Source organism: Oncorhynchus gorbuscha, linkage group LG08 (genome assembly GCF_021184085.1).
Source record: "Oncorhynchus gorbuscha isolate QuinsamMale2020 ecotype Even-year linkage group LG08, OgorEven_v1.0, whole genome shotgun sequence".
NCBI classification, from domain to species: Eukaryota; Metazoa; Chordata; class Actinopteri; order Salmoniformes; family Salmonidae; genus Oncorhynchus; species Oncorhynchus gorbuscha.
This window is the reverse complement of record NC_060180.1, coordinates 47,813,129-47,839,531: the sequence shown is the minus strand read 5'-3', so window position 1 is coordinate 47,839,531 and position 26,403 is coordinate 47,813,129. Positions and strand designations below refer to the sequence as shown.

Here is a 26,403-nt window from a genome sequence, read left to right as displayed (position 1 = left end):
TAAGAAATAGCCAAAAAGAATGCACTGAAATACACTACCATGTCCCCTTTAAAACAACCTATACAACTTTTATTTTCAGCACTTGGACAGCGCTCTAAAATAATGAAAGCACACTTGAGTTGGACCAGAGGAGTCACGGAGAAAACAACATGATGTAATAGAGGGGGTTCCTAGCAAGCAAGGAGAGGAAACGGTCTCAACTTAATGTGGTAGCTGGGTCTCGTCCTCTATCATATTAGCCAATATGTCTGGAAGTGAAAGTCTCCTTAGAAGCTACGCTAACCTTTCATGAATCTACTAATCTGTTGAGAGCATTATTTACTTTGAAACTGAAAGCTCTGCATTCACAAAACAGACACAGATATACTCAATCACTCACACGTAGATACACAGACACACAGACACGAACATTTCCGACAGGACAGAATTGTTCGCCTGACTTACCATGCCCCTTTTAGCCTTTGTTTTGCCTTTCATAGTAACATCAAGGAGGTGATGGTGTTGAAGGAAATCGGGGGTGGGGTGGGTGGGTGGGTAGCCAGGCTAGTCCAGTGTGACACTGCCGCGTGGTGTGTGAGTGTGCGGGGACACTGTGATATTCAACGGAGCAGCTAAGCTTTTTTGTAGCCTTTGTGTCATTCACTTAACAACCAATCTCATTAGCTGGCAGGCTACAATGGGCTGAATTATTTTCTGTGTAAATACACCACATGGTGACCCTCAAGGTAAGACCTCTGAAGGTCTTTTTAATCACATAAAAGATGGAATCCCCCCCAAAAATCAATGACCAAAAGAATGAACAGATTGCCCCTAAAAAAGATTTTAATAAAACATTGTTTGGAAGATATTCAGTTTTAGGAGTGAGGTAGACCATTTCTGGTTTAAACGATCATATCATGACATGGTTTTATGTATTTAGACACATGTGATTATAATTGTGTGTTGATGAAGTTCAGCATATTTAAGTTTTCACTGTATGTATCTATGTGTATCTATGTATAGATCTGTGTATGTATCTATAGATTAAGTAGCTATCTATATACATGATCTATGTATGTGTCCATGATTGTAATGTATCTATGTACAGTATCTTTGTATCTGTGCTTTATTTTTATTATTATTATTTTTTTTTAAACATTACACTTTATATAATGACTGTATAAGAAGCTGTTACAACATTACATTTTCATTCAAATTTAAATTGAGTTCAAAACTTTTCATTCTTAAGTAGCTTACAAATCATTGACATTTAAAAAAAAATGAAGTGAAACCATAAGACAATAAATTGTCAAACAGACAAAAAGGCTGGACATTTCTGATAATGTTCTACACATTTTGCTTTTCTTTGAGCGATTTCACAGATGCTGTGTTTCTCGAGCAGCAGACCTATAATTCCTTGTAAAAATGAATTATTGTAAGTACTTGCAGTCATGACAGCTGTCTATAAGCATCAGGGACATGTCTATTGGCCAACTTGACCCTTGTTAGAAAACAAAACAAAACACAAAAAGAGAATAGTGCCTGGGACTGCCGTGCAGGGTCACTGGAGATTTTCCAGACAAACACAGAACAGGGGAGAGGAGGGGGTAAGAATAAAAAGGACAGGCTCAGAATCTCATTTTAACAGACCGCACACAATCTGGGCTCCCACAGAACTATCTCTGCCTGACCGCTTTCTATTTATCCCTTATCAGTGTTTACCAACCGCTAGTTTTCTTTCATTCACACTGTGAGGCAGTTCTCTTACTATCAGTCAACAGCTGACACCGTGGAACAGCCTCAAAGGCAAGAGGAAGGGATCAAAACTAAACCAAAGCTGTTTAAACAATACAACAGAGGAAATAAATTCATAAATCCTAATTCTTCCCAACCCACAAGGGTACAAGCAGATCCTTTATAGTTAGGCCAACAAACAAAACCGCAGCCAATGAGGTAACATTACAATCAAGGTAATGTTAAAATATATTTTGAATAAAAAAGAGCGGAAACAAATCCCATGTAATTTTAATTAGGGACATTGCTTATAGCTCCAACATGTCAAGCATACAAAACCACTCACTATTCTCTTTTAAAAATAATACTACATGTTCACTTTTCAGTTCATTTATTTATAGATAGATCATATATGAATATATCAATTGATCTGAGTTAGGTTTTACAACATTTATAATATAAAAGTTTTATACAGTATTTCAATATTTCGTATTTATCACTAAATACTTATCTCATAGTACGCATCAGGAAATATCTAACAACTGCTACTTCACAGCCAGGAATAAATGTATAGTCTATCCCTCTCAGATCCACAAGAGCATTTTAAACATATATAGCCTTAAGTACAGTGATCTTCAGAGGATTACTACTTTATCATTATACAGAATCCATTATATATACTTAAACTATTGTGGCTTTTTTCATTTGATATAGCCACAGCACAAATATGGGTTACTAAACATCATATTGGCTGAAACCCTATACATATAGATCTATAAGAAGACCTACATGACAATAAAACTGAGTCAGAGCCTTCAGAAAGTATTCACACCCATTTACCTTTTCCACATTTTGTTGTGTTACAACCTCAATTTAAAAGGGATTCATTTGAGATTGTGTGGCACTGACCTACACACAATACCCCATAATGTCAAAATGGAATTATGTTTTTAGACATTTTCAACAGTTAATAAAAATCTGAAAGCTGAAATGTGAGTAAATAAGTATTCAACCCCTTTCTTATGGAAAACCTAAATAAGTTCAGGAGGAAAATGTTCTAAACAAGTTAATAAGTTGTATGGACTGTGTTCTCTGTGTGCCATGATAGTGTTTAACATGATTTATGAATGACTACCTCATCTCTGTACCCCACACATACAATGATCTGTTAGGTCCTTCAGTCAAGCAGTGAATTTCAAACACAGATTCAACCACAAAGACCAAGGAGGCTTTCCAGTGCCTCGCAAAGGGCACCTACAGTATTGGTAGATGGGTAAAAATAAAAAAGCAGACATTGAATATCCCTATGAGCATGCTGAAGTTATCCATACAACTTTGGATGGTGCATCAAAACACCCAGTCACTACAAAGATACAGGCACCCTTCCTAACTCAGTTACCGGAGAGGAGGGAAAACGCTCAGAGATTACACCATGAATCCAATGGTGACTTTAAAACAGTTACAGAGTTGAATGGCTGTGATAGGAGAAAACTGAGGATGGATTGACAACATTGCAGTTCCTCCACAATACTAACCTAAATGATAGAGTGAAAAGAATGAAACCTGTAGAGAATAAAAAATATTCCAAAACATGCATCCTGTTTGCAATTAGGCACTAAAGGAAAACTGGAAAAAATGTGGCAAAGATGTGAGCTTTATGTCCTGAATACTAAGCGTTATGTTTGGAGCAAATCCAACACATCACCTCACTGAGTACCACTCTTTATATTTTCAAGCATGGTGGTGACTGCATCATGTTAGGAGTATGCTTGTCATCTGCAAGGACTAGGGAGTTTTTTGGGGGATAAAATAAACGGAATAGCAAAATCCTAAAGGAAAACCTGGTTAAGTCTGCTTTCCAACAGATATTGGGAGACTAATTCACCTTTCAGCAGGACAATAACCCTAAAGGCCAAATATACACTGGAGTTGCTTACTAAGATGACATTGAATGTTGCACTGTGGCCTGGTAACAGTTTTGACTTAAATTGGCTTTAAAATCTATGGCAAGACTTGAAAATGGCTGTCTAGCAATGATCAACAACCAACTCGATAGAGCTTGAATAATTTAAAAATAATAATGTGCAAATATTGTACAATCCAGGTGTGCAAAGCACTTAGAGACTTACCCATAAAGATTCACAGCTGTAATCGCTGCCAAAGGTGATTCTAACATGTATTGACTCAGGCGTGTGAATACTTATGTAAATGAGATATTTCTGTATTTCATTTTCAATACATTTGCAAAAAATGTCTAAAAACAGGTTTTCACTTTTTCATTATGGTGTATTATGTGTAGATGGGTGTGAAAAATCATATATTTAATCAATTTTGAATTCAGGCTGTAACATAACAAAATGTGGAATAAATCGAGGGGTGTGAATACTTTCTGAAGGCATGAAAAATACAATTTTGGTGTGAATATCAGTTTGGCCCAAAACCAATCACATGCAGCAAAAAGGTTAATTCAGCATTGTTATAACAAATACATACTGCTGTTGTACATTTGGGATTTCAAATTCATTCCCAATCATACACGAACATAAACAGTTTTTGTGGAATTCTGTTCAAAAGTGAAGTAATTAATTACATTTATCCTTTCACCAGCTGCTCAACAGCAGATGGAACATTTCTGAAACCTTGCTGAATTAAATCCACATAATTCATTTTCATGGATTAACTAAGTGAAGTTTGAGTGTGGTGGAAAAACAGGTAACAAAATACACGTTGGATGGACACTGAACGCTGAACATTTTCTGCAATTATTTTCTACTGTAACTATTTTCTGCCTGCAGTGTTTCACAATGCTCAATAGTTACTTTCCCTATATTCGACTTGCTCTTCAATCTCATTTTGGAAAGGTAAAGTGTGCTCGTCTTGAATAACTATTTGAATCCATTTGTTGAGTTATGGAGAGATTTGTCAAGAGCAAAGTGACATAGTTAACAAGTCACAGGAGGGCACTTGATATCCCATAGAACAATCAATGTATTGGTCACAGAACTCAACTTAGCAAGCTTTTCACAAAGAAGAGTTTGTCATTTCACCTCCCCCCTCTGGACAACAAAGTCGTCACTCTCTAGGTACCATGGACAGCTCCTGTTGTCATACAGGAGTGCAGGCAGATCTAACTTAACCCTATTATGTAGCAACTGACTTGCTTGGAGCAGGAAGGGCGCTTCATAAAGTACAGCAAGAGCGTAGAGGGGAGATGACTGTTTACACTACAATACCATATCATCCGGAATCTTTGTGTTGTTGTAGCTGTGGTATTACAAGAGCATGTCAAGAGTGACTATATGATCATGGTCTCAGTGGTTTGTCTCAGTTATTACATGTCTCTAACTTGTTTTGTTGGACATCCCGAACTTGAAAATAATTATTATGTATGACATGGCGTAATGGTCTGAATACCTTGTTGCCCTTTTAAAATATCACAGGTCAAAATGGGATTCAGGGATTTGGGAGTTGATAAATAGATCATTTTGTTGTTTGTTTTTTATTTAGTATGGTTTTTCAATCACAGGACACAAAATGTAATATTTGAGAGGTCTGTTCTAAACTGTTCCAACAGGAACATGCTGTTTAAATGACAAGCCGGAATGTTTTGTTCATTCTGCATGCTTACTTATGCTTAACAAAACATCGTAAGGTGCAAATAGAAAACTACACAAACAAATATATACATTTTTACATCTTAAAAAAGAAGCTAACGCGAATTTACCGACTACTTTAAGGATTTTAATCCAATTAAAGTCTTCTAACCCGCACAACACGTTACGCCTGTATGTTAATTTAATCATGTGTACTAAGCAAAGGCCTGGAAAAAAATCCTGAGCTACACTAGTTGTGTGTTTCTCAAGACACAACTCACTTATCAACCCACCACTTGTCTTGATAAAATCCCTACCTACAGTATGTTATGAAAAATGCATTAACCTTCTTCCAAATGATCCCTTAAAATATTCTCTGAGCTTTGCCCTTCCAAGGCACAGTCCTAAGTCTATTGATAGTTACCAGTCAATGATCAACTTTGCAACATCCATCCTTCCCACTAAATCAACAGTTTCCCTGGAGACCTTGGATTACTGTGTCTCTCCAGAGTTTGTTCAAGTGTAAAGTATGGACCATGTATGCCACCACAAAGTCTCAATGAACACTTATCCTCGACTATAATTCAACATTCAGAAAACCACAGGATTCCAACAAACATTCATTCAACTTTTGTCTTAGGTTACCGTCGTATAAAGTTCTACTGTACATAAACTGAGTCGAAAGCCCCCCAAAATAAAAATAAATGTAAGAAACGGTTTCAACAACAAACTCCCATGTTACCGGAAAGCTAAGTCAAAGTTGAAGTGCATTACGGCTCGATAGTCGTGTGTACAGCTGTCACTGCGAAAGCCGTCCAGCACAACCTGACAATGCTTTGTCTCTACACACAATACTAACATGCGTTCTTCTAAGACCGTAGCTTATACTCAAGCTAAATTAAACACACAGCATTCGCGTAGACAGCGTCTAATGTTATCTGGATGATTAAAAAAACAGGTCATACTTCTTAAAAACCAGTTTGAGCCATATAATCTCCTCTCTAACAGTCGGAGACCTGAGCAAAAGCTGTTTTCCACTAGGTTTTCTAAGAACACAGAACCATCCTGTGTTTGGCAGAAAAATACTTTCCTGAAGTGCACAATTTATCATATTTGTGAATTCATATCGTAAAAACTAGTCGTAGCAAACTCATTTTTAACGCATCAGTAGTCATCTGTCAAACAGCTTTAAGCATGTGCATTAACTGCAAAACAGTCATAGACGGTATATAGCCCTAACCGCTTTTGATGAAGTCATATGACAGCGTGGAACATCAGGAGGGTAAAAAACGCTGGTCTTTTCACATGCACTCCCAGTCTACGATTGATGTCAATGACAGAAACAACTGACCACCAACACCAGCAATAACCACCACACTGTTGTTAACACAAATCATTTGACACAAACCTACTTCTATGATCCAGAAAGTTTGATTTCCCCCCAGTCGCTTGATGGCCGAGCTGGTGCTGTGTCTTTGAAAGGTAGTCCCCAGGAATATGACATACTGTGCCTTTGACAGCCTGGAGATAAGCACCTGCGTTCGGGTCCCTTTTTACGTCACACCTCCCCATTCACAGCCCTTCAATATGATGCACATTTGCACATCAACAGCAGACATCCCCCTCCTCGTTCTACTCCCACATCCGCAAAACACACAAACAGGCGCACAAGGAGGCAGATGCATGCGTTAGCCCTCCACACACACGGTACACTACACACAATTACACACTACACACATACGCACACACACTGATTTATCTTCATATTTTTTTTCCCCCTCATTTTTAATTTCCACCCCTTATATTAATGCTTCTAAAACTTTCACTTGCTTTGTCATAGGACTGAGTGGGGCATATGCTCACCCAAGCTTCCCATATATCACTCATCATGCAAATGAGCGGGAATGTCACTCCTCAGCAGCAGATGGCCAGGGATGATAACAATGGCTCAACAGACGAGTTTCAATGTCTGCGACTTTATCGCTACGGCAACAACAACCAAAGTATGTCATGAAAGCCTTGTCTGTTAATTTGATTTTTTCCCCCCCGTCTGTATCTTAGTACCTGTCTGTCTTTTTTTTCTTCTCCTATTTGAATGAATGAATACCCCTTTTGTCCTAGACCTTTTCTGTTACCGGAGAGGACTAGCTATCAGTAAAAGGCAGGGACCTGGAAGTGATGTTTGGTGACTAAGGAAGGAAGGCTAGCTGCTGCATAGCAGATATTTAAGTAATTCGGTGTAATTCCTCCCTGTAGGCCATGTCAGCCTCCTGAGTTAGCTCATGCATTAGACAGGCCTGGATAGAGGGAGAGAGAGAAGGGGGAATAAAGAGAGAGAACAAACGCAGTTCCTACAAAAGCCCCCCAGCCCCAGCGCCAGTGATGTCACCCGCATCCTGCTGACTCCTGTTAATACAAGCCCCCGTAGCAGAGAGTAAACAGTGGAAGCGTTTAGCAAACAGGGCCAGATTACAATGACAAAAGGAAGCCACACTTCTGGGTGGAGCCTGGGGCAGGAGGGGAGGGGCAGGAAGAAGGGCGGGGAGAGGGGGTAGTATGGGGGTACGGGGCCGTAGCTTAGCCTTTCAAATAAGTGATACCCGTAAGGGGCCTCTTAGAGATGCAAGCATCCCCTTCCCCAGCTGACAACAGGGGCCACCCAAACACGCTTATCTCTAGGTTGTGCCGCTCCAGTCTCTGGGGAGAGACGTGTGAACACCATGTGTAATAATAATGCATTTTCTGTGCTTTTTTGTCGTCTGCGAATTTTGGTTATGCAAGGCTGGGGACTTGAGGATGGCTGGGGTATATCATTACTTAAGGTTTGGCAGTTGATCATCAACTTGTTTAATACCTCATTTGAAAGTCTAATTTTGTAACTGTATTTCAAGAGCCATTGGTACATGCTGAAAAGAGGGACTGCCAGAGTACAGTCTTGTTCCTCTAGATCGTTCTTTTGCATCACTCCTGTGAGATGGTGGTTTTAAAAAATATGAAAGCATAGAGCCATCACTTTAAAAATCATTTCAACCAATAAAAGCATGTTCCTTTCTTTCTTTAGCCCTGATGCAGACAATCATAGTGAAAGAACATCATAAGCATTTGTCCAAGAAAGTACTGATTACTTCATGTCCTGAACTACTGTAAGACTGTTGTAATGTGAGAACAACACATCGACCACGTAAAACCCTAAAAAGGATCAACTTGTCAACAACAATCCTGACAAAATGAAAAGCATTACAGAGGACAGTGTAGTAAGACTGGCAGTTCGGTTTTTCACAAATTCAGTGGAAGTATAACGCAAACACGCAAAAAATATGCTTTGTCCCTGATTAATCTGCAAAAAGGTTTATCCCAAAGCCTACAACATGACCCGTTAACCAGCCTATAGTGTTTTCAAAACTATTTCATCAACAGGAAATATGCACAAAACTGGGGGGGGGGCGAGTTAGTGGAGAAATGAAAAGAGGAGTGGGTTGGAGGAAATGACATGTCAGACAAGGGTTCACATTTCAAAAGTCCTGTTCGTGTTTATAGAAAGTGTTTGATTGCATTCAGAAAAGTATTACAATTGGTCACGTCTGGGTCTAAAAGCTTTTTTGCATTCTGCTGCAAATTATGTTCGCAAAGAAGTGAAATGTCAAAGCACCCTATTGTTTTTGAGCACCATACAGGCGTTGTGTAAAACCTACAAATACACTATATATACAAAAGTATGTGGACACCTCTTCAAATGAGTGGATTCGGCTATTTCAGCCACACCAATTGCTGACAGGTGTATAAAATCGAGCAAACCGCCATGCAATCTCCATAGACAAACACTGACAGTAGAATGGCCTTACTGAAGAGTTCAGTGACTTTTGATGTGACACCGTCTTAGGATGCCACCTTTCCAACAAGTCAGTTTGGCAAATTTCTGCCCCGCTTACCTGCGAAGTGGTAGGTCACACAAGCTCACAGAACGGCGACGCCGAGTGCTGGAGCGCGTAGCGCGTAAAAATCGTCTGTCCTTGGTTACAACAGTCACTACCGAGTTCCAAACTGCCTCTGGAAGCAACATCATTACAAGAACTGTTCGTCAGAAGCTTCATGAAATGGGTTTCCATGGCTTGAGCAGCCACACACTAGCCTAAGATCACCATGCACACGGCCAAGCCTCGGCTGGAGTGGCGTAAAGCTTGCTGCCACTGGACTCTGGAGCAGTGGAAACTCGTTCTCTGGAGGGATGAATCACACTTCACCATCTGGCAGTCCAACGACGAATCTGGGTTTGGCAGATACCAGAAGAACGCTACCCGCCCGAGGGCAGTTATAGCAGCAAAGGGTGGACCAACTCCATATAATGCCCATGATTTTGGAATGACGAGCAGTTGTCCCCATACTTTTGGTCATGTATTGTATAATGTTTTCCATGACTTGTTTTTTTTCATGGTAAGAACCATAAATTGCCTTTATGAGGTCAACCAACCATATCACTTTTTATCTCACTTCAAATACAGTCAATTGCATGGCAAAACAGAGCTTTAGTTTTCACTCAATACAACGAAGTAGGCATTAATATTCTCCGGTCATTAACCAGATATGTTAACATCATTATATTCTAAAATAAAGTGAGGTTAATTTAAGATAAAATGCTTCATAATTGTCCTCAAATAAGATGAATAGTCAATCACCACCTCCTGGTTTATAGTGTGAACCCTGTAAACTCATCCGTCTGCCATTGTGCAACCACTTGATGCCTTGTTCATCACAGAAAGAGTCACATAAAAAGACTGGTACATTAAATAAATCAAATTTGCATATGCAAATATGGAGCAACAAAACGTAAGTGCATGTTGTTGACATAGCTCCAGGATGTGTAACTATCTTTATGTTGATGTCAACAGGCAGGGAAGGTTTCTTTGAAAATAAACGACATTTTCCACGGGCATCATTATCTTCACTACATGTCACTACATCGCAGTTAAAGAAACGATTAGTACTACCCGACAGCACCCTTGGGGAGAACTTGTGTGTAACTGTGGGCGACCTCACGCTATATTTTAAAGACGCACACCCAATGCTTAATCGAAGCCTCGTTATATTGTGTCGAAGTTACTGCAGTACTGCAAAAGCCACATAGCATAACTGAGTGATCTGCCTTCGATGATGGAAAAAGTCTGATTGCAGACTTTTCCCATACTTTTCAAGTCTTTCTTTAAGTTGGTGTACCATGGCCTGTAGAAGCTCTGTAACAAGGGCTGTGGGCTAACAGACCATAAAATGGACCGATTCCTCATCAGACTAAGATAGTGAGAGTTAGAGTCTCAATCTCGTGGTCCTGATATTGAGACCACTAAGGGACCACATTGGTCTGGGTGTCAGTGACCAAAATGTCTGGATCTGTGACTCGGCACCCAATGTTCTGCTGTGGGTCTGGACTAATGGTTCTGGACAAGATGGTTTTAGTAGTATCTAAGTTCATGGTTAAGATATATCGCCCAATACCTCCTCTTGCCAGAGTTATGTGGCCAAGGAGGAATGATTAAACACACAAGTACCAGGACGCCTTGCTTCCCTAATGTGTGAGGAATAATATGACTTTTCTTGCTGGCTTTTTACAATGGTCTTGGTCTGGATCGCATTTCAACATTTTAAATGGTCTTGAGCTTGCCATAGTTTTAAAACACTGGGTATTGTTCTGGGTCTGAGTATAAAGAGGTTGGGTCTTGTTCTGGGTCTGAGTATAAAGAGGTTGGGTCTTGTTCTGGGTCTGAGCATAAAGAGGTTGGGTCCTTTTCTGGGTCTCAGTATAAAGAGGTTGGGCCTTGTTCTGGGTCTGAGTATAAAGAGGTTGGGTCTTGTTCTGGGTCTGAGTATAAAGAGGTTGGGTCTTGTTCTGGGTCTGAGTATAAAGAGGTTGGGCCTTGTTCTGGGTCTGAGTATAAAGAGGTTGGGCCTTGTTCTGGGTCTGAGTATAAAGAGGTTGGGCCTTGTTCTGGGTCTGAGTATAAAGAGGTTGGGCCTTGTTCTGGGTCTGAGTATAAAGAGGTGGGGCCTTGGTCTGAGTCTCAACGGGTCTTCAACAGATCTTAACTCCATGTCTGATAAGCAGACAAACAGACCCGCCTACAAAAGGCCAGGGGAGCAGTGGTTCCCCTGGGATGGCCGGGCAAAAGTATGACCACAAACAATGGCAACGGGTGTGTCTAATGGCTTCTGTAACGATGACGCTGATGAGCGGTAGACTGTCTTGATATGAGTAATAATAAGTAGCATCCGGCAATGCATAGCAAATTCACCTCCATTCTATAACCTGGGATCTTTAGCAGAATCTCTGCAGACATAGTTGGATTGCTTGTACTTGTGCTCGAAGGTCAGTATTATCAATGCCAAAATCATAAGTCTTAATTAATTAAACACAAGACTCTGGCACAATGTTTCACCTTGATAATTGGTGTTGACAAATCAACACTGACCCTTATTAGTAGTGCAAGGGTCCGTGTTAATAACAGCCATTTACAGCAGTTTGTTAGACAGCCACAGCTTTTCATGATGCCTACACAGAGAGATACACTTGAAAATACAAAAATACTCCCATTAATGTGGTTGACAATGTTTTGATTGCGCCCAATACAGGAAGCTTGCTGACGTGAATCAGAATGCAAATGCCCTTTTGAGCAAAACAAAGAAATTGATTATGAAGTAAGTTTCTTCAGCACAAGTAGCTTGGTTTGAGTGATTAATGGACTCGGCCATTGATTTCCCATTGTTTAGATCTTTGTTAACTTTCTAGAGGCACAATTATAATTTGTTTCCAACAATAAACCCAATCTAGCTGGAGCAAATTAAATCTTCCAACAGGCTCTTCCCAGTTATTTTACATATTTTCAACGGGATAGTTATTATCACAAGGCACTTTTCAGTTTTTATTAATTAAATTCTTGATTACATTTTGATTTCTACAAAATATTAGACGTGAGCCTTGTGAGATTGGGAAGGGTTGTTGTTTACAGAATTATGGAATACTTGACATGTAAGGTTCCCCCATTGTGCCAATGGTTAAATCTTCATACGCTCAGTACAAAAAACTAAATCACATGGTAGAACATTTCTGATGAGTTATCTACCTAGCACATATTTCAGATTGCTGTGAATGAGAGAAAGATTTCTGTATATTTGTTCAAGGGACAGCCATTGTCTAGTTTTTCTAAATAACATCACAAAGGGTATTTGATACCTTCCGAGTTCTCTCAGTACAATGTACTATCAATATTTGCAAGTCAAATGCTACTGTTCAGAGTACTTCATCAAAGGGCTTTCGCCTTATTCTTTCAGATTTAGCACTTTGAAAACTTCCACAGATCCAGACATTTATACTTCCTGATTTCTCGCATCATCTCTCCAAGATAGTGATAATACGATTTCTGTGTTTTTCGCTGTTGAGAAACAAACTGGATTATGAACAGATCACTACATAAACAGCTTTCTAAAAGGAGGCAGCTATTTTAAAAGAGGCTGAAGAAATGCAAAGAGGGATTTAAATTTTAATTTGAATTTATTCCAGCAAGTGAAAGGTTCTTTTGAGAGGGGATTTCAGCAAAGATGATGGTATTTAAAAGTGATAAACAAGCATCTAAACCTCCAGTGAAAAATAGTCATTTTGCTTCTTTCTAGTGTAGGGGAGGAATTGAGCTTTCTATGGTTACACCCCCCCCCCCCCAAGAAATGAAAAATAAGTAATAGTAGTAATTAAAATGTAAATTAGTAGGATACGTGGAGATATTTCAACTGATTTGTAATTGAGTGATTAAAGAAAGGTCTTGATACATCTTTGTATTCTAGTCTCTGTAGAGTACTAGGTGTACAGTACATGTGTGGGCCATGTGTACTTTGTACAAGATACTGCATTCTTTGGTTTATTTCAGTGTCATACAGTATAATATGTGTATACATGGTGACAAACTACCGTGCGTCCATCGGAAGGCCTTGGAGAAGGACATCAACAAGACGTGTGGGCTTGCAAAAAAGGGCAACAGCATTAATAATAACTAATAAGTGTTATTCAGTAGGTGTATACTTTGATTGAGATTGATGGAGTGTGTGTTACTATGGGAGATTGCTTCCATGGATGGTTGCCCAAGGGCAAGGGTATCTCACTCTCAGCAGGTCTCTATGACCCGGTCGTTTAAAATGGCGTGTTTTGGAGACGGTCACTTTGCAATCAATTCATACACTGTATATTATATAGTGATACTTGTCTTATGGCTGAACTGCATGTTGGCTCTGTAACATCCCCGTCTACATTTTGAGCTGACCACTAAACTCATGCAGAGGAAAACCTATGCCACACAAGGAAGACAAAGAGTTACATCATTTTGTTGTACAGTTAATCCGATCATGGGCAGTGTTTGTGCATTTGCTATCTTCGGAAAATGCCAGCAAAGGCGCTAAGTAAACCCATTTTACAAGACTCCCTCACAAGGATGCAGTGCCAGTATTGGGATACAATTTCACAGAGCAACTGTGGCTCAGTCACATAACCTAAGCAGGCTTAGGAAAATAGAGCACCACCAAGTGTTGCACTTTCTCCCTTTCCCTCTTTATGATGTATGTTTATCGGCAGACATATGGCTGATTTCAGGTTTCAACATTTCAACAAGGAATAGAGGGCGAAATCTAAACTGATTACTGCTGAATGAAGTAGCAGCACAATCCCTTGGAGGTTAGGGTACTTCCTGTAGGCTGTGTAGATACGGCTCTGTGAGTTTGTGGGAATGGGAGACACTGGTAGTGTGCACCTGGCATTCTGCATTATAGCCTGGCAACAACCCTCCTTTATAATTACACTGAACACACAGTAATTCAGGGTTGGGGCTGGAATAGGAAAACTGTATGTCCCCTGAGACTGCCTGTTGTAGTGGTCGGTTATGCAGAAAAGATGCTAGAGGTGCAAGTGACAATGCTGCCTTTGATGCTATTTACGGAGTTTACACTGGAAGGGATGAATATTTTTGTAGTACAGTGGAGCCATATTGCCCTTTTCAGGAACTGAACTTGGAAAAAACCGATATGCACAGATACATAAACGATTGAACTACATTCAACAAAAATATAAACGAAACCTGTAAAGTATTGGTCCAATGTTTCATGAATCGAAAATAAAAGATCCCAGAAATTTTCCATATACACAAAAAGCTTATTTCTCTCAAATTGTATGCATATATTTGTTTACATCCTTGTTAGTGAGCATTTCTCTTTGCCTAGATGATCCAAGAAGCTGATTAAACAACATGACCATTACACAGGTGCACCTTGTGCTGGGGACAATAAAAGGTCAATCTAAAATGTGTAGTTTTGTCACACAACATAATGCCACAGATGTCTCAAGTTTTCAGGGAGCGGGCAATTGGCATGCTGACTGCAGGAATGTCCACCAGAGCTGTTGCCAGATAACTGAATGTTCATTTCACTACCATTAGACGCCTTCAATGTCGTTTTATAGAATTTGGCAGTATGTCCAACCCGGGCTCACAACAGCAGACCACATTTAACCACGCCAGCCCAGGACCTCCACATCCGGCTTCTTCACATGCGGGATTGTCTGTGACCAGCCACCCGGACAGCTGATGAAACTGGGGGTTTGACCTGACTGCAGCTTGGCATCGTAACCGACATCAGTGGGCAAATGTTTACCTTTGATGGCCACTGGTATGCTGGAGAAGTGTGCTCTTCCCGGATGATTCCCGGTTTCAACTGTACCAGGCAGATGGCCTCATGTGGGCAAGCAGTTTGCTGATGTCAACGTGTGCCCCATGATGGCGGTGGGGTTATGGTATGGGCAGGCATAAGCTATGAACAACGAACACAATTGCATTTTGCCGATGACAATTTGAACGCACATGCGTAACGAGATCCTGAGGCCCATTGTCGTGCCATTGTTCTGCCGCCATCACCTCATGTTTCAGCATGATAATGCACGGCTCCATGTCATACGGATCTGTACACAATTCCCGGAAGCTGAAAATGTCCCGGTTCTTCCATGACCTGCATAGTCACCAGACATGTCACCCATTGAGTACGTTTGGGATGCTCTGGATCGACATGTACGACAGCGTGTTCCAGTTCCCGCCAATATCCAACAACTTTGCACAGCCATTGAAGAGGAGTGGGGCAACATTCCACAGGCCACAATCAACAGCCTGATCAACTCTATATGAAGGAGACTGCATGAGGCAAATCGTGGACACAGCAGATACTGACTGGTTTCTGATCCACACTCCTACCTTTTCGAAGGTACTGTATCTCTGACCAACAGATGCATATCTGTATTCTCAGTCATGTGAAATCCATAGATTAGGGCCTAATGAATTTATTTCAATGAACTGATTTCCTTTCATGAACTGTAACTCTGTTAAATCTTTGAAATTGTTGCATGTTGAGTTTATATTTTTTTCCAGAGTATGATGATAGCTTATGATACATTTTAAAGGTAGCTATTTACTGTAAGGTTGGTGTTATGAGAGGGTAACAAAAAGGATAATTGATCAATTGGACAGAATTACGGGTCCATTAGCCAACATGGGCTAAATGACCTGTTTGTATCATCCACATACTCCACAGTTTTTCCTCTGTCCTCATATTGGTGCATGTGTACAGAACGTGGAGCGTATCTGCCCTTTCCGGATATTTCATGCAAACTGCGTATGCTGATAAGACAAACACGTGTTAAGGTAAGTGTGGAAGTAAATAGGGGTACATCAAATAGGAGTGGAAAGTCAGACCTTACTTTGAGAGAGTACCACTAAAAGGCCTGTTAATCGCCACGTCACACTGGATCGTCGTTCTTTCACCACCTGCAGCAGTTTAATACCGCATACTAATTCATGTTCAATGCATATCATAAATGATCACGTTGAATGCATGCAAGGTATCAAAATGCTTCTGTTGGTATTGAAAGGAAAGAATTGAATGTAGACTCAAAGTAAAGTTTCTGCCGCATAGAGAGAGAAGTCAGATTGGAGCCACATTAGCATGTGAAAAGAATAAACAGGAGCATTCTCAGTTACACACTCCACCTGGCTGCTCACCAATGTCCTTGTCAGAAGTCCACCCACCGCACTGGCTTACACTGAAAGACCTCCTAGGGACTGCGGTGACCATTCACTGGGTTCTCTCTCAGTCCCATGCACCTGTGACTGTTTTTGTGTTTGCTATTTTTTGCTTTGTCTTTTTCCTGGCAACGCGGTATCATTGGAGACACACTTTCGCTCAAAAGGAATTCTCCTGCCCAACAATGTGGCTTGTTTGTTCACTGACTGGATAGAGCAGGCTAGCTAGAGAGTGTCAAATTGAAAACAATGCTGCTCGTAATAATTCAAATGGCCACAAGAAAAATAAGCTGAGAGAAATAGTCATATGACTATTTGAAATAAGGAAATGAGGTACTTTTCCTCCATAGGTTGTTGGTTCCTTGCCTTTTCGCGGGGACTCACAGGTGCAGCTGCAAAGGTTCTCCTCCTTGCTTTCTTCAGGCGGCTCATCCGGCTTCTCCATGGTCCTGGACCTTTGAGAGCTGCTTTTCCATTTTCCAAAGGACTTTGCCACAATCGCTTTGTCCGCTCCTTTCATTGTTTCCTGTAAAAACACATTTACAGCATGACTTCCCAGGTTTATCCCGCTTGTGAGCCATCTGCCCTCTTTTCTGGCTCTCAATAAACCTGCGCTCATCTTTCCCAAAGCCCAAAGTAAGAGAGAATTAGGGCATTGTGTGCATAAGCATTCTCTTTCCAGAAAATGTGCTGATTGCCCTGACATGTTTTTTATTTCAGAGCGCTTGGACATGGTTTCTTTGCTTGACATTTTGCCTCCATGTGTGTTGAGAGTAGAGCAGCATTGCCCAAATAAAACTGCTAAACAAAACAATACTTTCGAAAAGTAAATAGTAGACATGCAAACACTGCAAAACACATTTTCTCCTTTAATCCAACTTAAAGGAAATAAAAATAGCACATTATGCCCTAATTGAGTGCTGTACAGTCCACAAATACTATTAGAAGGGCGATCAGGATTAACGGTGGAACGTACCTAGTTATCTATCCCTGGCTGCCAAGACTGCTAGCAGTGGGCAACTACATTTCAAAAGCTGGCAAATCCAGTTGTCTCCTAAATACAGAAAGTACTTAAATCCAGAGCTAACACAAGAAAAAGACGGATAAAGGGTGCTCTGCATATCACGGCAAAAGCTTGTGCACTTTTCAGAATCACTGGCTAGGTTAAACAAATATGCTAAGTAGAGATCAAACCAATCCTTTGATCTGCAGCCTAGTTTCCAGAGGAATGGTTTGGCTGTTGTTGTAAATAACTTGTAGAAATCTGTACCATTTGCCTTCAGGTAATATCAAAAGTGCCAGGGATTCATAGTCAAATACCTTGTGGTTAGAAAATAGATCAGATTTAAAAAAGAAAATAATTTTTAAAAAGCATATAAATATTTGAGCTACATAGCCTATACTCACTGTACCATCATGTATTATATTCTGAGGTTTTATGATGATTGTAGGCTACTGTACAGTACTGTAGTCTATATATTTGAGAAGTAGCTGACTATTGAATTACAATCTTGCCTGTTCTATTTTGTATTTTGGGGAGGTAAAAAATGATCTCTTACCTCCAGCATCCCAGTCACGTCAAACACAGTGTGAAACTTGGTGTCCAAACTTCATACAAAAGAGGCTTGAAGAATTAGAATGCAGATAGCTATGCAACTTGCTGACTAACTTTACCCCTCTGTTCTGATCCAGCACACAAAGAAAAACGCTGTCCATTCAAAGCAGACAGCATAACTCTTTTCAGAGATGGGGGACCGTGAACAAACGAGGCCATGTCCTGAGCTGTGGCCAGCCACCAGCCCCTCTCCCTCCCGTCAGCAGAGCAGAGCCCGGTGAGGGCCACTGGGCCTGGGACCAGCTGACACCACACCACCACACTCAACAGGCCAACAGTGCAACTTTTGTTGCAAACTATCTTCTGGAGAGAAAAAAAATCTCCCCTCCCAACTTGAACAGACAGTGAGCTTTTCTGTTTAGCAGCTGGCTTTGACGCTTCACCTCTACAACTCCTTGTTTTTCTTTTGGGGGACACAGCCATGTTTGTACTGTAGTCTCTCTATTGAGTTGTGGCAGTTGGGAAATAACAAACAAAAATAGGATGAATTATATCAGCACATTGATTTCCATAGCTACCTCAAGTTGTGTTCAGAAGCATTCCCGTTCTGAAATTGCACGTAGTTAGTTTTGCAAGGTTGTAATGTCACAAAAACATTTAAGGCTCTAAATTCAGAATTGATATATTTTCACTTCTTATAGTTTAGCCTCACAAATCATGGACAGGTGGACCACACACATTTGTCAAACACATATTTATTGTAAGTTGATTCATGTCTTGCTTAAGTTTTTGACTTTATAATTCATACATTACTTTTGATGTCACTCCCCTACGTCTTACAAAAGGAATGCTGCATCAAAGATCGTGGATCTCTACTGGATCTCTAATGGGGCGCAATTCCAACTGAGACTTAACCTACAGCGTTGCCAGTGTTTATGTGAATTTATAAACTGGGTGGTTCCAGCCCAGAATGCTGATAGGCTGGCAGCTGTGGTATATCAAACCATATACCACAGGTATGACAAAACATGTATTTGTACTGCTCTAATTACATTGGTGACCAGTTTATAATAGCATAAGGCACCTCGATGGTTGGTGGTATATGGCCAGTATACCGCGGCTAAGGTCTGTATCCAGGCACTCCGCGATGCGTTGTGAGTAAGAACAGCCCTTAGCTGTGGTCTATTGGCCATATACCACACCCCCTTGGGCCTTATTGCTTAAGTAAGCTCTAGTGTAATTATTTTTCCAGAACTCTTTCCATCAGGAGTGTGACACTAGAATCAAGGCTTGAGACAAACAGAATCAACAACCTCTGCATTGTCACGACAGTTGCTTTATGAGAAGGTGCTTTGTAATGTGTTAACTGTGGAAGGTGCTAAAGGTAGACTCAGGAATAGGGTGTAGATGCTGAAAGTAAACGGCATATTGGGTCAAATTCCACAAACAACTAAGAGCGTTGAAGCTCCAGCCTCAACTTCTCCCCCGTTTTGGTGCCCTGGCTACCATACTGTGAGCAGCGTGAAGCGAACCCATGCACATGCACAAATACTGTGTGTGTCTGTGAGAGCGAAGTCTAGCATCTCGCTCATCTCAATACTGTCTCTGCGGTGCTGCTCGTGTCAACTTCATTTAGCTGAGTCTAACTTTAAACCCACAGTTAGTCCACAGTTAGCCATTGTTATGTAAATGCCAGCTGAAAGGTACCAGTGACGTGGCCTTGGCCCCAAGTCAGAGCAGATCCACTGAGGCCATTGCCCACTGGGACACTGAAGCCATGCCGTGGAGCTGGGAAACACAAGCCACAGTGTGTTTCAACCTCATAAGCCTTTTTGGTAAATCTCTGGTGGAAATTCGCCATAATAGTCTCCACCTACTACTGTGACTGGTTGAAGGGAACTTCCTCTGACCTTTGATACCTCCGTCATAGAACACTCTGCAATCCTTATAGTTTACTGGAACTTTGGCGACTACTTAGTATTTTTTTAAACCTGCCACTTTGGGCTGGATGTGTCAATGTGTCGTTCATAAATACCTATTCTATGAGCAGAATTACTGTTTTACCTGAATTAGACACAACATCAGTAGTTTGAAAGCCACAGTTTCTCTGGAAGCTGTCCTGCAGCATTTTCCCTACATGTATCCCACGTGGGCCACAGCCTCTTAGCAATTCGAATTCTAATCAATGAGCTTCAGTCCCTCGCCATTTTGAGTGACAGCTAGCAAGATGCAGAAGAGCGAGAGAGAGCAATGGCATGGTGCATACACAGTTATAGCATTTTGCACATCTGAATCTCTTTAAGGAATTAAGAGGTCATTATAAGTGCATGTGAAGGGGTTTCAGCTATTGGAAAGGCACTTTTGCTACTTGTTAGACAGTGTTTGAGGAAAAGGTCTAGTACTTATATTCACATCGGGTGTATAGTCTGTAGACGTCTTAACATAGATGACTGGTGGGCTACATCGTGATTCTAAATCCCCAGAATGGATTGACAACCTCCAGCTTCAGACTTGCTGTCATTATCTCAAACCTGGAACTGAATCACGTCCCTCTGTATTCACTTGTGAAATGACAGTGGCTGTTGTGAAGTGAGTGGTGGTGAGAGATATGCATTATAGGAGGAAATTGTGAAGCCACATCTAGATTCCGGGTGTGATACAGTACATGTGGGAATGACTAACTCATTGCATCAGGCTGTTAGCTTTTGAAAAAAGAATAACATCTACGTGTTCTACTTTATCTTGTCAATCAGAAGCCTGGAGAAGGAGAGGTGATTCAACTTGAATCAATCATTAATCAATATTGTACATGTTCATTAATTCATGGTAATCAATGCCTCTTTAAGATATCATGACGAGGACCATATTAAAATGATCCAACTGCTTAATTACTGTCATAATACGCTATAATGGGTAATGTGTTTTATGGGCACGGAGAAGCTGATCACTCATGTTATTGTGGGAATCAATGGGATACTTCTACAGCTTTAGATGTGATGTGACATAGTGCCACTGATTAACCTGCCTACTTTGTCGAGAACGTAGAGTGCACATTTTCAGTAATTTCATACAAAAGCATTCTAAACCATTTGGCAAATCTCAAATCTCCCTCCTGGATGAAAACGCAAACGAGGAGAGAGGAGGGAAAGAAACATCTCTCTGACGACGAGAACAGAAACAGCAAGAAGTTCTAACAAGGAAAAGCCTGCCAGGTGGCGATTGGCTGCACCAGCAGAACGCACAATCTGTCTGGCTTCTCCTTCCAAACCATTGACAGCTGCCGTCACCAGCCTCGTACACTCACACTCAGTATCTCCTCAGCCTCTCTACCCATCCCTCTTTAGTGTTTCCTGCTAACCCCAGAGACAGGGTCACCTGGCCCTCATGGATGGCCGTCTGGGGGCCCTGCTGGCCCCCTGGAGACCTGCCTGTGGTTGGGTGTGGGTCCCAATGTTGGGGCCACGACTCACAGAGGGCCTGGTCCTGCATGCCCATGTTATTATATATACAAAGCAAAAGGAGGCCTTTGATCTGCAAACATAGCTTATTCTATCAAATTAACACCTACAGACCAAATGAGATGCATGGTATAAAATAGATTGTTTGGTTGAATCCATGATTTAATTCAATTTCATCATGAAAAATGAATCCACAATTATCATAAATGTTTGTCCATTTTGTAAAAATGATAGAAACCCCCCCAATATAGAGTGCAAGCTTAGCCATAGAGAGCACACAGGCAAAACATATATAGTCTTCCAGAAAGCTAGCATTGCAACTGGGCCTAAAAATAAAACCTTGGCAAAGTTATTCTGATCTCTTATTGGTCCCATAGTTTGATTTCACATTTAGCATTTTGCATTCCCCTCCGCGTAAACATTTCATTCTTCTCCTCCTGCGGTACAATGAGACTTGAGTGACTTTGGCAGCAGATTTTGGATCGGTGCTCCTGAATCCACCAGTGTATGTTATCAGCAGGTAAACAAGCTTTCGAACAAAGCCATAATGGAACTGCAAGCGGCATAAAGAGGCTCATCTCAAAAGCTATACAACCCATCAAAGCTGGTGTCATTTCCTCAACACTGCCATAGTTTTGTACTGCAGCTGCAGCTGGAAAAACGCATGGCTGTTAGTTACAGTTTAAATGACTATCTATTTTCAGACACTCCAAAAACTATTTGTATAGATTTTTTACTTGTCAGTTACTAAGCAGCCAGATTACCCCAATAAAACAACAGATATTTAATGTTTACTGGCTTCTTTGCTGTTTTGTTTCGGGGGAGGAGGAAATGGAAAAATGGTGTCATGCACTGAAATCAATGGGATTTAGTGTTGTGTGTGGTATTTGAATAATTATTCTCATTTGCAAATGGAATAGTTCACTCTATATTTCAGAGGATTACATACGATTCTGAACTGAATGTGGAAATTACTTAAAGAGCACGTCAAATGCATATAGTATACTTTGTTATACTTTCTGTTGCACTCAAGATAAGAAAGAAATCTCGTTAACCACACGTTAGAATGTTACTTACCAAACTTTGCCTCATATTTGCCTTTAGGGCACAGCACAGCTACTCAACATTAAACCTACGCACTGTCTCTTCCTAGTGAGTGCAGGAGCCCCAAAACCCCCGATTTCCTATGGTGAGTTATCTCTATGGTAGTAATTACGTACAAACCTATGCCACCAGAAGTACATTTGCAGTAACAACACAGTAAGTAGCAGTGTTGAATGAAAAAATATCCGTATTTATGTGAATATGTGTTACTAAGAGTGACAGTGTTTTTTCTTCATGTGTGCTGGGTAGAAAATGTACGATCCAGATATTGCTGCTTACTCCCTCATATTTCTCGCTCATTTCATCAGGTATTAAATCTCTGGGTTTGTGCCTGTAGTCGAATGAAAGAAGGGACAATAAAGGAGAAGATAGGAGACATGCCTGTTTGATGATCATTCTATTTAAGGTGAAGTTCTCTGCTTGGTCTCTACAGTCTCTGACAGCAGATGTATAACCTAATCTCTTTCCCTAACCCCATTCTTATAGCATGAATAGGTGAAAATTTGATGGCATTAAGTCTATTTACTCCTTGGTTTGCAGTTTCAGCCTTCCCGATGCCACTGGTTCTTCTCCAACAGACCCTTCAGTTAGATGTTGAAAAAATAAGATTGCTATAATGCTTTCCCATTCATTTTCATTTACCCATTTTGAGTTCATGCATATATTTACTCAGTGAATAATACTTGTTTATTTGCTGCCCCTCTATCTAATTTATAGCGTCAAAGAGGCAAGAAAATCACATTCAACTTATGTATGATCTTGAAATAGAGAGATGAGTAACAAAGGTTAGAATCTAACAGTCTAAATATGACATTCATTGTGCGTGCTCTCTTTCACTTCATCTTTTTGATATGTCACTATAACTCTACAACATTAGAGTGTTTGAATCGCATCTGACGACACGTAACTAAAAGCCTGGAGGAAATAATTCTTCATATATGCCATTTCAAAGCAGGGGTAGTTGGTTATCCCTTGCATTTTACAGTTTGGAGTATCTTTGATGATTTTTATTGTTCTTTCATACATGAGCAGTCAAGAGGAGATGCTTCTTTCATATCAACTTGTTGCGCTGATGGTATTAAAGAGACCAATTCAATATGACAAGCTGCTACTGTGTTATGCATAGGTAACATTCAGGGTATGATGCATCCAATCTCTAATATGACGTTTTAAAATGTTTTTTTCTTGTATGTTTTTGGAAAAACAGGTTGTACATTTACTGCAGTTGTATAGTATTACAAATAACTCTCAAAGTTCCTGCATTGCAGTCATTTTCTCTTCATTCATATTGCTGTGGCCGACTAAATACTGTAGTAGACAACCACGGTCTCCTTCCAGCCTTCAAATGCCTCTCCACATACAGAGAACAATCTGGTTCAGGCAGACAACACTTTCTTCCCTGCCAGCTACTTTGAGTTCCTCATTCGCCTTACAACTAATTGTGAGTTGTTTAATATTTTGTATGGTATAGCTCTACTCATGCATTTGGAGCAGCACAAGGTCTATTGACTTGAATAACAGATAGGCCTATTTGGGGTAATAGTTTAGCTGGAGTGTTGAGACACATTTGAGAGAGGTATCAGTCAAACTGATACTGATGGAACTACACTGAACAAAAAACTAAACGCAACATGTAAAGTGTTGCTCCCATGTTTCATGAGCTGAAATAAAAGATTGCAGATTTTTTTTTTTACAAAATTATTATTTCTCTCAAATGTGTTTCCATCCCTGTTGTTGAGCATTTATCCTTTTGCCAAGATAATTAATCCACCTGACAGGTCTGGCATATCAAGGAGCTGATTGAACAGCATGATCATTACATAGCTGCACCTTGTGCCGGGGACAGTAAAAGGCCACTCTAAAATGTGCCGTTTTGTCATACAACACAATGCCACAGATGTCTCAAGTTTTGAGGGAGCGTGCAATTGGCATGCCGACTGCAGGATCGTCCACCAGAGCTGTTGCCAGAGAATGTCGTTTGAAAGAATTTGGCAGTACGTCCCACCGGCCTCACAAACTCCACAACTGGCTCCTTCACCTGCGGGATTGTCTGAGACCAGCCACCCGGACAGCTGATGAAACTGTGGGCTTGCACACCCGAAGAATATCTGCATAAATTGTCAGAAGCCGTCTCGGGGAAGCACATCTACGTGCTCGTCATCCTCACCAGGGTCTTGACCTGACTGCAGTTCGGCGTTGTAACCTACTTTAGTGCGCAAATGCTCACCTTTGATGGACACTGGCACGCTGTGATTCTACTGCACTGTTGGAGCTAAGAACACAAGCATTTCGCTACACCCACAATAACATCTGCTAAACATGTGTATGTGACCAATTAGAAATGGCGCTGTGTAGGCGAGCGGTTTTCTGATCTCAACATTGTGAACAGAGTGCCCCATGGTGGTGGTGGGGTTATGGTATGGGCAGGAATAAGCTAGACAACACAATTGCATTTTAATCAATGGAAATTTGAATGCACAGAGATACCGTGACGAGAACCAAAGGCCAATTGTCGTGCCATTCATCCACCAGCATCATCTCATGTTTCAGCATGATAATGCACGGCCCCATGACGCAAGGATCTGTACACAATTCCTCGAAGCTGAAAACGGCCCAGTTCTTCCATGGCCTGCATACTCAGACATGTCACCCATTGAGCATGTTTGGGATGCTCTGGATCGACATGTACGACAGCGTGTTCCAGTTCCCACCAATATCCAGCAACTTCGCACAGACTTTGAAAAGGAGTGGGACAACATTCCACAGGCCACAACCAACAGCCTGACCAACTCTATGCGAAGGAGATGTCTCACACTGCATGAGGCAAATGGTGGTCACACCAGATAAGGACTGATTTGTGATCCATAAGGCAATTTTTTTTTAAAGGTATCTATAACCAACAGATGCATATCTGTATTCCTAGTCATGTGAAATCCATAGATTAGGGCCTAATTTCTTTATATGACCTGTAACTCAGTAAAATCTTTGAAGTTGTTGCATGTTGCATTCATATTTTTGTTTTTGTTCAGTGTAGTTTGAGTACAATCCTAAACCGCTGACCGTTAACATGGCAATGCTAAAATCCAATTGTGCCTGATGAGAGCGACTCCCAGCAGCTCCATGCTCAGAGGGGGGTCGTAAACATTTACACTAAGAGCCTATCCAGTGCACATGGTTGGTGTGTGCCAGGCCACCTCGGTATCATCGAATTCTGTGTGTAGAGTCACATATTTTCTCATCAAGCCCGTCCTGATTTTTTTTTGTAGGAATCACACCATCAATTTATGAAGAAGCCGTCCAAATGTGACAACAGGCTTATGCTTAATGGAGAAAATAGAGCTAAACATTGTTAAAACACCCCTAGACCCACATGGTTAGGGAGAGCTGCGATGCACCCTACTGTGATCTGGGAAAGTGATGTTGGTGTGCTTCCTCCTCCATGAGGGCCGCACCGTTCTTCCTGATTTGAAGCCTTTTTGAAGTCTGTTTCCTGCCATAGCATGCCAACACTACAACCACATTAGCTAATGCTTCCCACAAAAGAAATTCTAAATCAAATAAGAATTATTTCTTTATAGCTTGTGCGAACTTACATGGATTTCCAAACCAACGATTTCAGAAACAACTGCTATATTCAAAATGTTACATTTTCTTTTGTCTATTTGTACATTTTCAATTGAGCATAATGGTTTGGGGGGGGGGGGGACTACACCATTCCATTAAAATAAATCAATAGCAATAAAAAGCTTTTTTCTTTGGTCTCTTTTAACATTCAATGTTTTTGGTGTAGTACAATGAAAATCTCTAATTAAATGTTCTTAGATAGTGAGCATAGATATTGGCCTACTATATTTCTTAAGGAGCCAACAAGCCTGGTTTTTAAACAGGCA

The 26,403-nt window shown here is 40.7% G+C and overlaps 1 protein-coding gene across 7 annotated transcripts in view; it reads right to left on the bottom strand.

The window, feature by feature from the left end:
- The window catches only part of LOC124041750 (suppression of tumorigenicity 18 protein-like), a 42,270-nt gene extending 35,181 nt beyond the window's left edge, over positions 1–7,089 (bottom strand). For 2 of the 7 annotated variants that reach the window (XM_046359714.1, XM_046359717.1), the window contains exon 1: positions 6,719–7,087. In XM_046359714.1, coding sequence (XP_046215670.1) covers positions 6,719–6,878 — 160 coding nt within the window. In that variant the 5' untranslated portion in view covers positions 6,879–7,087. Of the gene's footprint in view, positions 1–444; positions 528–6,714 lie in introns of those variants that run through there. The other 5 variants (XM_046359715.1, XM_046359713.1, XM_046359719.1 and 2 more) reach the window with 5 other exon arrangements.
- Between the last annotated feature and the right edge of the window lie 19,314 nt (positions 7,090–26,403).